The following is a 14,258-nucleotide window of genomic DNA, read 5'->3' on the forward strand; positions in this document are numbered from 1 at the left end:
TCAATTGGACAGAGACACTGCACTCAGTCTCCACTAACTTGTGATTGCCATGAAAGGAGGAGTGGTTGATCCTTCCACCTATGACATGAATGCAGCTTTCACCATTTCTAAAAGCCCCCTCCCTATGTTGGGGGGATGAATACCTGCAAGGGTGGGGTGCCTGCTCTACTCTAGTGAGTTCCCTGCACAACATAGAATCTTTATCTACAGAGTTCTTAATCTAACATGGAGCCTACTTGAACAAAGCTGACCCCTTCAAAAAATAGATGTCCAGTGCCCAATATGTGGGGATTGCTAGAATGGCAGCAGGGACATGTGTAAGAGGCCAGTGGGTTTGTCTCTGATTTTTCCTTTGCACAAGATTTTGCTGAACTATAACTTCCAACAACCCCTGCAGGCATAACCAATGGTGAGGGATCTGGGGAGTCATCCAGCGACATCTGAGGGGCTGCCATTTAGCTACCCCTGCTGCAGGTTTCCTCACACCCATGTATTCCGACACTAACTTTGCTTATGTCATTTGAACAGGGGCTTGCCTCTTATTATTTTGTGTAGCAAGCAGAGTCTTAAGCCAGTTTTTGCAAAATACATGATACGGAATTGTTTCCTGTGAGTAATGTTTTAACGCTGAGTTGTTTAGTGCTTCCCTAAAAAAAGCTTATGATGTTCTCTCTCTCTCTTCTCCCCAGTGTAAAACACTCTCTGGCATCTGTGATCACATCATTTCGCTCTCATCCGATTCTCTGGTGTCTCAATCAGCTCACCTTGAAGTTGTTCACCTTACCAGCATCATGCCCAGTGAAGGGTTGGTAAGTAATAGCAATCTAGGAAGGTGGTTTTCAGCAAGGCTGGGTAGGCATTTAATGCACGAAATGCTCACCTCATACTAAAGGGTCTTGTGAAGTGGTGGAGACACCCAGGCTTTGAGGTTTCGTCCCACATCCCGCTACACATTTATTTTAGTGAACTTGGCAACCTGCCTGCTAGAGTTAGTAGCTTTAGACAAACCTGGCAATCTTGATTTCTTCAAATTTATTTTCAGTCTTGAATTGGATTCTTCACCTATCACATCAGCTTTCAAACTTTTTTTTTTTTTTTGAGGAAGTCCTGATGAAAATTCTTTGGGATTTTCCTCCTAATATATACAGTTTCTCATGCACTTTCTCTTAATGTACACATTTTTTAAAGGAGTTTTCCCTAATATGCATTTTGGTACATTACTTTCACTAACCTGTGCCTTTTTATGCATGCTTCACCCCAATATACACATTTTTTGTATACATTATCTTGTTGGAGAGCAACGTTGCAAAATTCAGAGAACTGTGAATTTAAAAGGAAAGCTGTTTTGGTTCACATATTGTTTTGGGAAGTATAGAATTTATCCTCCATCCCTTTAATCAGGTTTATTTTATTGAAATGAATGAAATTTAAATTTGATAGGGATGGATTGGCCAGTCTATTTCCAATCTGTGTTGATTTTGTATGTGCTCGCTCATAAGGCAGTAAGTGCTTGCCTTATGTGGCAGTCCTAACCATGTCTATTCAGAATAAAACTTTGCTGAATTCTGTGGCTCTTACTCTCAGGTAAGTAGGAAGAGGATTGTAGTATCAGTCAAACTCTGAGTAGACCCATTGTAACCAATGGGCATAAATGTCCCTTGACGAAATCCTTCAGGCTGCCTTGGGGGTGTTACAGGCTCTTCTAGTTTCTCAGTTTTGAGGGATCTTTGGGGGTCTCGGACCTCAAAGGAGATCTCTGCAGGGTCTGATTCAGACAGGTTCCTAGCAACAACATTTTGCTTCTTCTGGCTTCTTCTCTGTGACCTCTCTGCTCCTGCAAATTCATAGGCACTCAAGTGCCTGAAACATGGGAAGTCCATTTCACTCTTATCCAATTTCCAGAAAATGCTGTTGTCAAAAATCTCCCTTCTCTCTGGCAAGAACTGCTGCAAGCAAATCCTTGATATATGAAATTTCCCTGGTGACCAACAGAGATGTCTCTTTTTCAGAATGATATGCTATTCTTGCTTCACTTCACCTAGCATTTTGTCAATACAGGAGGCATTCAACCAAGTGTCGTTCCTATGCAAACTCCATTTACATTAATGGGATTTGTACAAGAACAGTGTTTGGTGGATGGAGCCCATAGATTACAGCAGAATGGATTACATTGCATGATTGTTAGACAGTGCAGAACTACGAGTTATTTCAATGAGGGGGGTTTTATAATTTGTTTCCCTCCAAGCACAAACACTGTATAGAATAATGCAATTTTATTTTTACTTCATTCAAGAGCTCTGCTTGTATGGTAAGGTTTTTGCAGCAATGCAAAAATAGGAGCATTTCCCAGGAGAAATTTGGGGAACCAAGCAGAGGGCTATTTAAGAATGCATTATTTGAATCAGGCTTCATTTCATAGTCCTTTGGTGTATGAAGTTAGAACTATAACTGTCAGAAGAAGGTCCTTTGCACTGGTGGCCTAAAAGCTGTAGAATTATACTCTTTTGTTTGAGTATTTTGTTAGTATATTTTTCCCAGCTGAGCTTAATGTAGCTTGTTGTCAGGTGGCTCATCTTTGAATGCTATTTTTCATGTTTATTGTTTGCATTATTTTGTGACTTTTATGTTCCCTTCTTCCCCCTAGTATTGCCCAGCACTCTCTGATAGCTGTTGAAACAGTTTGTGTTTCAACATTTTGTGTTTAAATGCAAGAAAGCTCATTGTCCAGTCTTCACTAGGGATGGGTGAATGTGCTGTTTTCTCATTTTCCCAATTTTAAATTCAGTTTTCCAAAGCAGTTTGCATAGTTGTTTTTTTTTAAGTATCATGTAAAATTTCCAGCATTTTAGTGCAAATCTCTCCTAATATGCACATGTTTGTATAATGCATTTTATTGTGTCACCTTTCCCCAAAATACACCTTTTTGTACACAAAATTTGGCTGAGGAACCACATTGCAAATTTCTCATAAGTGCAGTTTTCTTTTTCTTTTTGTAATGTAATTTTTTTGTTACATTTTTCAAACACTGCTGTGCAGTTTTCTAAAGAGAACTGTGTTTCAGTTCACACACATTGGTTTGTTAAGCATGAAATAGGTAATTTCTTATTAAAATGCAAACAGAACTAAATTTCTTCCCCATCCACAGTTCTTACCGTGGGGCATGAAAGAATCCTGAAGGTGACTCACTCAGGCAGGTAGAGTCAGAGTCAAGTTCCAAGACCATGGTTAGTTCAAAGCACAAGGTCTGGAGCTTGCCTTGGACCCGACTACCCATCTTAGCCTCTGCCTTCTTCCTGAAAAGTAGAGGGGAATTTAGCACTTCATTGACTCTCACTTGGCTCCTGACCTGTACATTGCCTGCTCTGGTGAGCAGGAAATCGTGAACAATGGGCCCTGGGTGTAAAAGTGCCCTTTCTCAACATTTTGTCATACTTTAGTACTACTGAGAACTAGAACCTAGGGTAGTGTGTGCAGATAGCTTTGGCGAAGGATCGTTTCATTAGCACTCTAGGATATAGGATCAGGAGCCCCTCCTTACAAAAGATCAAACATGAGAGGTGGGTAGCGAAAGAGCACAGATGTTAAAAATAAACCTTGATTAGTTTTATTCCTTCAGCTACATCCAGATAATAAAAGTGAAGCTAAGATCAGCCATTTCTTACAGACGTCTATTTCATGATATCATAAAATTGCACAATAACTTTTCAAATCACACACCGGTTTGCTTCATAAAACGTATAACAATCATCTTATGATCCATTTGTCAGTTCACAGCCTCCACAGTTTTCCTGGGACCAGATGAAAAGGAACATAGGAATACAGGAAGCTGTCATTGGCCCCTACAGCTCAGGATTGTCTACACTGTTTAGCAGTGGCTTTCCAGGGTTGCAGATAGGGGTGTCCCCTAGCTTTATCCAGAGATGCCATGGATTGAATCTGGGGCTTTCTGCATACATATCAGATGTTCGCTGAGCTATGGATAGAGCTTTAAATTATCAGCATATTTAGTGCACAGGGTCCCAAATCTTTTGCCGAAGCTGCAGCAAGAGCAGACCTTGCAGAACCCCAATAAACTGAAGGTCACAGGGATGAGCAAAAATCCTCACTACTACGGAATAGGAAGAAATGTGAATTAGTTTGCATTTCAAGGCAAACCCACCTACCTAATCCACACTTTCCCAAACAATTGTGAAAGCAAGCACAGGTGTCCTTTAAAATACACATAGCTTTTGCGGTGTAGTTCTACTGTGTACACACATATTCCCCATGTTGCCCCACATTGCGCAAAAGATTCCTGCACTGCAGGGGGTTGGACTAGATGACCCTTGGGTCCCTTCCAACTCTACAATTCTGTGATGCCATGAAAATGCATATATTAGTGAAAATAACATACAAAAAAGCATTGTTTTAGAGGAAATTGCTCTGCAAAAATTGAGCATATTAGGCAAAATTGCATGCAAACATGTATATTAGAAGTTTGCATCAAAATTGCAGACTGATGTGAAAATGTGAATTTAAGTTTGGAAAAACGAGAAACAGAAATGGCCAGATTCATCCATCCTTACTAACCACCGCTCTGAGGCCTACCCTCCAGGGGTGATCACCACCACCATAAATCAGGTGGTCCAACATGGACATTGGTATCAAAACTGCAAAAGAGGTCTAATAGAACTGTCAACAGTGCTTGTCTTGTTTCCAGCACAGAGTTTAACAATGACACAGTTACTGCTGGCAGGGAAGCAAGTCTTAACTATCAAATCAGTGGTGAAGAGCAATAGCTCCGTGGTAGAGCATTTGCCTTTGCATGCAGATGATCCCAAGTCCAATCCTTGGCATCTCCGGGTATAGCTGGGGGAAGCTGCTGCTTTGAAACCCTGAAGAGCTGCTTCCGGTCTAAGAAGACAATACTGAGCTAGATGGACCAGTGATCCAACTCGCTAAGATGTAGTGACCTGGGTTCCTACACACTTGTCATCCATTCTTGTTGGAAAGAATGAAGGATACACTAAGGGCTGTTGTTCCATTGGGGGCAAAACCTGCCTCTCAGCCCTGGTAGTGAGAGGTCACATGCACATGCACCCCCCCCCCCAATAAAAATACATAAACACACACATGCATGCACACAGAGAGAACTACTTGTAACAGATCAGCCATGCACACCTGCCTTTCTTTGCTGGTAATAACAATAAATTAGAAACTTCCTGGTGTGACCAAAGACAGCCTGCAGCAGCTTCTCCTTTTCCACCCCATAACTGATGGCAACTGAGGAAAAACCCTGTGCAGGTAATTTGTACAGCTTGAGCTGCCTGTTTGATTAAACATAATGCGGAATGGTCCCTGAAGCAGTGTCATCATGACATAGGCTGTCTTGCAGAAACAATACATTTCCTTTAGTGTCAGAATCTTCTTACCATGAAGGATAAACTGGCCCTTAGAGACACTCCCTAACAGTGAGCACAAGAAAACGTTAAAGTAGATCTTTGTGGTTACAAGAGGGAAGAGCCGTAGCTCAATGGCAGAGCATTTCCCTTGCATGCAGAACATAGGTAAAGGTAAAGGGACCCCTGACCATTAGGTCCAGTCGTAACTGACTCTGGGGTTGTGGCGCTCATCTCGCTTTATTAGCCGAGGGAGCCAGCGTACAGTTTCCGGGTCATGTGGCCAGCATGACTAAGCTGCGTCTGGCGAACCAGAGCAGCGCACGGAAATGCCGTTTACCTTCCCTACTTGCACTTTGACGTGCTTTTGAACTGCTAGGTTGGCAGGAGCTGGGACCAAGCAACGGGAGCTCACCCCGTTGCGGAGATTTGAACCGCCGACCTTCTGATTGGCAAGCCCTAGGCTCTGTGGTTTAACCCACAGTGCCACCCGCGTCCGCATGCAGAACATACATACATACATACATAATTGTATTTGTATGCCACTTTTCCATAGTTCAAGCCACATTCAAGGCAGCTTACAACATGAAAAAGTACAAAAGTAGTCATAAGCAATAAATAAAACATCAAAAACCGCACCAACTGAATCAAACACTTTCCACATAAATCATAAGATCTAAAATGAAGATATAAAAATGTAAAATATAAATATTGCTTGCCACCATCTGGTTTAACCGGCCAGCCAAAGCCATTTTCCACTATCGCTTGCTGACAGCTTCTAGAAGCCACAGGTGAGAGCTGAGTGCAGGGTGGGAACCAAAGGTGGACAAACTACCCCAGAAGGAGCACAACATGGCACCTCCCCTCCCCTAACATCACATACACCCCTCAATAGGGCTATTCCCAGGTAAATGTGTACAGGTTGCAGTCTTCATGCACATAGCTTTGGCTTAGCAACAGGCATCCAGACATGTTCTTTGGCTATTTCCTATCCATTTCTTTGAAATCCCACTTAGCAAGGGGGACTAGCTACACCCTTGATCAACCTTTGGCAACCGATTGCCCTTTCCAGACCTTTTGGACAACAATTCCCATTAGCCCCAGCCACCATGGTCCTGTTGGCTGAGGCTAATGGGAAATGTAGCCCCAAATATCTCCAGAGGGCACCAGGTTGGCAAAGACTGCCCTTGCCTGTTGTTCATTTTTCATGCCAGTTTCAAAGCGATGTAGCAGAACATCTGTCCTAAATAGAAAATGGAGCCAAAGCTATCTTGCTCTAGGTACAAAGCAATGCATCTAGACAAGCTGAATAAAAACAGCATATAATATTTCAACTTTTTATTTTATTTTTTAATGAGATGAAGCTCTGTACTTCAACGTAGAGAATATGACAGAAGTAGGTTCTGGTGATAAAAATACTCCTTAAAAAAAATCTTATTCGCATTTCTGCTTCTCATTTTGATATACTGTTGTCCCCCCCCACCCCCACCCCCAGTCTCTGGATTTTCATGTGCAATGATAATGCCTGGAAACAACAAAAGCAACCTTGTTAGCTTTTTCTATTTGAGGATCAAGGGAATGGGAAGTTTTTAGGACAGACTTTCATTTCAGCTCTCAGGTAGATTTCACACATTTTGCTCAGTTTGAGAAAAGAAACCTGTTTCCTTTTAAGTTAGAAATTTTTCCAGCAGTATACAGTGAGGCAGCAGCTGCTATGCTCCACCTCTGCCATCCTAGCCATTCCTTTGTAGATACAATGGCTCACATAGGATCAGGCTTTCAGGCATTTTGCATTGATTTGTACTAAAGCTGAATGGTAGATGTGAGCACTTTAAAACGAAAAGACTTTATTAGCAAGTTCTGAAGATCTCTGACTTGCTGATTGAAGTCTTGCAGAGTTTACAATTGCTTGTCATGAATTGCCGAGGAGCTGAGTTCTTGCAAGCAGCTCTTTTCAAAATGAGTGCTGATGGCTCAAATCCTGGGGAGTGCAAAAACCCCAGATAGTGATTTTGGGATCCCCAAGTTGTATCATAGGATCTAAGGAAGCTTATCACTGGTGGTACAATAGCTCTCTCTCCTTTCTCATTCTTTTCCCATTCTAAGAGCAGAACTTATCTTGATGACTAGAAGCCCCCCTTTCCTCCCAGAATTAAAAAATATAATAAAAATTCAGGGGGAGGTGGCAGCTCAAGAAACACCCAATAGCCATTTGGGAGAAGAGTAACATTTGCCAAAATGGCACCTCCGCAGAATGTGTCTGCCAATCAGTGGGCTGGTGAATTGCGGTTCGGTTGGTATGGTGGAATTTTCATCCCAGCTCTAGACTCGGGTCTTCCAAAATGCACTTTCTCTTCCTGACAGGCAAAAATTACCTTGCTGAATCAGACCAAAGGCCCATCTGGCCCAGCATTCTTTGTCTAACAGTGATGACCACTGGAAGTTCATATGGAGGGCTTGACGGAAGCTGTAATTCCTTGCCCTTTGGCGCCCCCGCCCCCCACATATGAAAATGAAAACATGCATATTTTATTTAGTTGAAACTGGTGTTGTGATAAAAACCTAGCTGCTGAGACCCCTCATCTAATGGCTAATGAGTTTGACAGTTCCCTATCTCTGGAACAGTGATCAATCCAGCTAATACATTTGGTATTTGCTGATGCTGATGCTGATGCTTTCAGTCTGCAAACGATATACAGCTGATTATGTTTCCTCATTTGCATTGCATTTCCTTTGCAGTGAATGAATGGGGAGGGATAATGTGATGACAATGTAATAACATAATTTAACTTAATTTCACCACAGTGGATAACAAGTTGAATAACATAGCTTTTGGGTGCAAGATGGGCTGCAGCAGAATGGATACAGTGCTGCATGTAATGAATACAGGATGGGACGGAAAGCAATGCCTTCTTGCGTCATTACTGGCCACGGGATGCTGCTTGTTATAGGGGAAAATGGGAAATTGGGGTGGTGGGGAGGTAGAATGAAAAGAGACTTCAGCTTGCTTTCTGGAACCCTGAACAGGTGCATTCCACACTGCAGCATTTGATTTTGGGTTCCATTTGTTTGCAAATTCTTAATAGCCTGTTGTATATTAATCATTGCTCATCTCATTATTTCTCAGGGGATGTACATCAAGTCAACGTATGATGGGCTGCACGTGATCACTGGAACGACAGAAAACGTAGGTTTTGATCACTGCGATCATTTTCTTGATTCTTCTGTCTCCCTAAGTTGAATGTTACAACTGTTTTACTGGGTATCCTCCATGGACAGAATATACTAGGATTTGCTTCATTTGTTTCAGTAAGACAAGGACAGGAGACGTTCCCGGCAAATTGTGCCTCATTATTTTCTCTCTCTCTAGTTATCTTCCATATGAAATACAGTAAATTCCACAAATAGCATCTATTTCCCTGAAAGAAAGAAAATCAAGGTTCTCAACAGTGCATAGACACTTCGTGTATTGCTCCCAGAGGTTGTAACAGACATTCCAGAGAAAAGAACCTTGCTATAATTATGATGTTAGATTTTTGAACTGCACTGAAGACCAAGTCCTGGCACAGAGTCATAACATGGGAGGGTCCCCACACCTCATTCCCCAGTCAGCAATTTCTCTGGTCAAGGATTGAGGAGTAGCAGGAAGAAGTATCCTATTGTCAACTATGTTAGGTGTGGGGAAGATGGGCATTGTTTGGAGAAAATGGACCTAACCCATTCTAGCAGCAAAGATCAGGAAAATAAAATTGCCCTGTTAAGGAAGTTCTGTTGAAATCTTCTTAATACTGGCTATGTTAGTCATCCCATTTACAGTATTTCAAAGTGTGAACTTAAGCAGTCTACTCACAATCATTATGAGTTTTCAGAAACACACTTGAACAGAAAGCAGTTTCCTAGAGAAAAAAAGTATACCTTGATGTTAAATGAGGGGGTTAGTTCAATTCTGAAAGATGATGGAATCAGGTTCTTGGTAATGGAGATGAAAATGAAGATTTAGTAATGGTCAGACCATACTTGGGACTTAGTTCATAATTCATAATTGTCCATTTGCGGAAAGGAGCTTAGTTTGAGCCATGAAATCCTAAGTTAGCCACTGAATTGTGATTGATGAGGAAAGTTCCCTCGCTTGCCATTTTGTTCATTAAGTTTTTTACATCCATCACTTTTTTGTCATTACCTAGATGTGAAAGTGATGATGGTATACAAACTCTCAGCCAATTCACACAACTCTAATGGGCCTGGATATATTTCACATCGGGTGGCCATTTGACAGACCTTGGGCCAGATCTGGCTTCAAAGCAACTTTATCTGCCCCTCTCCGCCTGATTACTATACCCAGTTTTAATCAAAGTGTGCCACTCCAAAAGGGACTCCGTCATATTTCATAGGATCTGCATTGTACCCATGCTCTGATGGGGAAGTTGCAGCTGTCAAATCTGCCTCTCTTAAATAGGTTTTTGAAAAAGCGGGTGTTGAGTCTTCTTTGCATCCTATTGGTGGGTGATACTTAGCTGGTATAGAAACATATGGCCATGCCTATATTATGGAATGTCCTACATATGGCTACCAAATGGAGCATCTCTGCCATATCAGCATACCCAATCTCTGAGATCAATTGGTGGGGGGCGCTGTGCTTGCATTTCTGCCAGTGAGGACTACTTGCTATGCTCTGCTGGGACAGGCCCTTCTTGGTGATTGTACCCTGGGTGTGGAACTCTCTCCTCCTAGAGGTACAAATGACAATGATTTCATTGGCCTTTCGTCATCTAGTCGATGAGTTGTTTAGCGTACCCATCCTATTCTGTGTTTTGTATTGTTTGCTTTGATTTTAAATTACATCTGTTTTTACATGTGTCTTTGTTGGTGGAAACCATTTGCGACCTTTGATGTAAATCAGTCTAAAAACTGTATAGATAAATCAATTATAAATAAATATGGGGCTCCATTTCAGCCCCTCTCCACTGGCCTTCAACCATTTTGTGAAGACCTTTCTCTACTGTATTTTGCTGAGCTGAACCTATTCTTCTAACACACTGAGATTTTGAGGAGTCTGTTTTATCTGCAATTTTAATCTGGATTTTAACAAAGTTGTTGCAATTGTGATTTGCTTTTTAAATACATTGTGAGCCACCTTGAGTATGGGGAAATTTATTAATTTGCTTTGTTTAGAATGTTCAGTGACCACCCAGACAACAACATTCTCTAGTCAATTAATATACAAACTGAGACATAGTTAAAACATTTAAAGCACACTTAAAACACAAAACATCAGCCACTTCAATTTCCTCACTAAAAACCAGCCCAACCTGCATAACAGCATTTTTTTACTATAAAAAATGGAAAGTTGGGGTGTAAATTATTTTAATAACATTTTTAATAACATTGCCCAGATACAGCACCAACAAAGTCTGGATTTTGAACTCTAAATATTCTACAAATCATGAATACTTGCTCAGGCTCCTTATGCATAATTCCTTATGCATAATTTGTTCTGATTTTGTCATAGTGGGGGAAGACCTTTCCAACTGTTTAAAGATCTGAATGCCTGCTGTTTGATCTCTGGAAGTCCTGCTTAGATTAAATGGCTCTGTGATTTAGCCTGGCATTATCTGTGGGAGTTGAAAGTGACCCTCCAAGCCTCTCTATCAAGCCCTCAGGAATCTCCCCAGGGCACACCTCCCTTGGCCAGACCCCCTCAGTGGTCCTGCTCCATGCCCTCCACTGTTGCTTTTGCCTGGCTGGATTGTGATAATGCCTCTTTAGGTATGGGTATCTCTGAGTGGCATCTAGCTGCTCAAATGTAGCCCACTGTGCAAAGGTAAGAGTTACATCTATTGCTCTGCTCACATTTTGCCTCCAGCCCACCCCCAATTTTGCAGCTGGCTCCATCCACTGCAATCGTGCAACCCATGGAAGATTGCCTGGGAGTGAATGTGAACCTCAGATTGAAGAAAAATTTCCCACCACAGTGTACAGGCCTGAAAATTAGCTTTCCTTTCCTTCTTAAAATAGTAATAATAATATTGGGGTGCTGTTGCCTTTTACCAAAAAATGCATACACACAATCCCCCCAATAAAGATGTGCATAATATAGATAGCCTAGCACAACCCTAACCCATTCAGCACATAGACAGAATCTGAATCTGTTGCCTGCCCATTGTCTGGGAGGCCCAGTTTGCAGCCAAACTATCCTTCTCACTACTTCTCTATTACATTTCCAAAAGTGGCTGTATGAACTTTAACAGGAGTGTCTTTGTGGGGGAGTAGGGGAGAGTGACACACCTTTGGCCCTTCAACAGACATGGCTCTTTCGAACCACAACTCCCATCAGTCCCATTCTGGTTGGATTGATGGGAGTTGTAGTCGAAAACAGCTGGGTGGCACCAGGATGGTGAAGGCATAGCAATATCTTTATTGCTGATAATAGATCATTAAACTAGCTTTTAATTGAACCTCCTGCCATTTGTGTCTCCTCCACTCCCCTGCTTACCTACCCACCCACCGACCCTCAATTTCCAATTTTTAATCTCACTGCGATTGCTATAGAGTTCTGTTTCAAAGCCTTGAGCTTAATGAAGCATATTTGGGTCCAGGAAATTAGGTGGGCTTATAAAATAGTCATATGTAATTAAGCTGAGGAACCGTGCTAACTAGAGATGGGAAAAGTCCGTTTAGTTCAAGCACTCAATCCTTCCCTGTTAGCTAAGACTATACCCGCTAGTGTTCTGGGCCATTTAAAATCAGCTAAACCGGAACCATTAAAAGTGACGTTGAGGAGGCAAAGCAGTAAAGAAACTACTGGTGCATCATGATAGCCCAGAAAACATTACGTGATATGGCTTAAGACCCCATACATTAGTGTTGCAGAACTGCCAACCTGTGGGCAAGATGTTGTCTGCAGAATCTTAGGGACCTCATAGGTAATCTTCTAGGGGCCTCCCTTGCTTGACCCCACCCCCATCTTCAGGCCCCCCCCCACAGATCCAGCCCCCGCCACAGCTGCACCTTCATCTCAGGATGGGGCCGGGGTGGCGTGAGGCTCCACAAACGCTGCTCCTAGACGAGAACCCCTCCCCTGCCTTGGAGCTAAGCTGAGGTGTCTCATTTGACCCTTAGGAAGCAAAGTATTATCTCTTCAAATGAAGAAGAAAAGAGTGGCCATTTATGCATAGTTTAAAAAAAAAAACACACACAAGAGGGCACAGATTTGCATTAAAAATGCATATGCTAGTTTGTATGCATAGATGCAAATTTAGAAATAATGGTTACGATTTAAATAGAAAGACTGTGGCTTGTGGCACACTTACTTCTACTCCGAGTAGACCCATTTAAATTAATAGACCTAAGGTAGTGATTTCTGTTAATTGAAATGGATCTACTTCTGAGTAAAAGTAGCATTGGCTACAACCCCATGATTCCATTCATAATTCAAATAGGACTCAAACAAGGCAGTACATCATGGAGAAGGATCTATGACTACTGTAGGTCCCATGTGTGCCTGCCCAGTCTGCAGTCCAGGTGGTCACTGTTGGTGGGCAAGTTCAAGGTTCCTGCTCTACCTTCTTAGGTCTGAGCCAGATTTGGACCAGATAAAATATTCCCTCCAATTGAGGGTTGCCTTCTGACAGCCCTTGAAATGGACTCCTCTGTAAGGTAGGACACATGGCCACTATAGGAGGAATAACACAGTTTCAGATGAGAAAGCCTTAAACAATTTGTATTGCTTGTGGAACTCTGATTGTTAGGAAATGGAAGAGAGATTATTGGCCTATTATATTGTCTTCACAGATGTCTCTAAAATCTATTTAGAATAAATTGTGGCAATTATTCTAATTCAGCAACAAAACACGCACACTAATTTTATTGTGATATTTATAAAGCGTCATATCCATGACAATTTGGTAGACCTTGCAAAGCGTTTATCCCTCCCTTCTTTTTTCCCTCTCTCAATTTGCCTCCCTTCTTTTTTCTATCTTGAAGATAACTTAAAGGAAATATAGGCTTATATAAGAAAGAGACTGGTGCCTTGTTTGAGCTAGGAAGGGCTCCGAAAACTCTTATGATGAGGACTGAAGGAGAATGTTTAGCACAGAAGCCAGGAAGGGCCACATTCCCTTCTGGGTAACCTTCAGGAGGCCGCATGCCAGTGCGGGGGGGGGGGGGGAGAGGCAAAAGTAACCTGCAATTTTGCCTTTGAACAGTGGGCTTTGTTTCTGCAGACACTCTCATGCCCCTTTCTATCCTCCATCCATGCAAACAAGAATCATTATCAGAGTTTGTGGATGCATTCAAGCCGGACAAAAGCATGGTAAGAGGCATGGCCTGGGGAGACTTCCAAGGGCCAGTCAAGAGGCTAGGAGGGCCATATGTGGCCATCAGGACTGAAGTTTCCCATCTCCAAGGTAGCAACTTGAACATAGCCAGCAAAGCTAGCAGAAAATAACCTTGGTGGGATGGCAGGAGGAAATGAATCAGCTTTATAAAACTGTATGGATGCCTTCCTCCACACACTCCCCTGTTCCAAGATGCAAATAAATAAGTTAATGAAAGAGCAGGACAAAAGTCTCCAGTGGTTTCTTCCCCAAAGGGAACTGACCCTGTGAAAAGCAAGGGTCCTGAAACTTTCCACTGCTTGAGGAAGCATGCAAATGTTCTCAGCAGGCTAATGCAAGGGCTTGGCCTGCCTTTCTATCCTCGTCTGCCAGCTGCAGGGTAGCTGGCCACTGATGGACTCTAATGGACTCTAATGCTGATAGATTTTTAAATGCTGTTCATTGACAGTATGAAAGGCTGTGCACACGCTGCACTAAACCCACCCCATATCCTATGCCACGCTAACAACTCTCTCACACACACACCCGCAAATGTTACAGTCGG

The 14,258-nt window shown here is 42.3% G+C and overlaps 1 protein-coding gene across 3 annotated transcripts in view; it reads left to right on the top strand.

Annotated features, from left to right (window-relative positions):
- The window catches only part of LOC309361962 (connector enhancer of kinase suppressor of ras 2-like), a 318,598-nt gene that overhangs the window by 155,274 nt on the left and 149,066 nt on the right, over positions 1–14,258 (top strand). For all 3 annotated transcript variants that reach the window (XM_081897332.1, XM_081897331.1, XM_081897330.1), the window contains exons 6-7: positions 690–809; positions 8,506–8,565. In XM_081897332.1, the coding sequence (XP_081753458.1) occupies positions 690–809; positions 8,506–8,565 (180 nt within the window). The remainder of the gene's footprint in view (positions 1–689; positions 810–8,505; positions 8,566–14,258) is intronic.

Source organism: Podarcis melisellensis (genome assembly GCF_964234715.1).
Source record: "Podarcis melisellensis genome assembly, chromosome: Z".
Lineage (NCBI taxonomy): Eukaryota > Metazoa > Chordata > Lepidosauria > Squamata > Lacertidae > Podarcis > Podarcis melisellensis.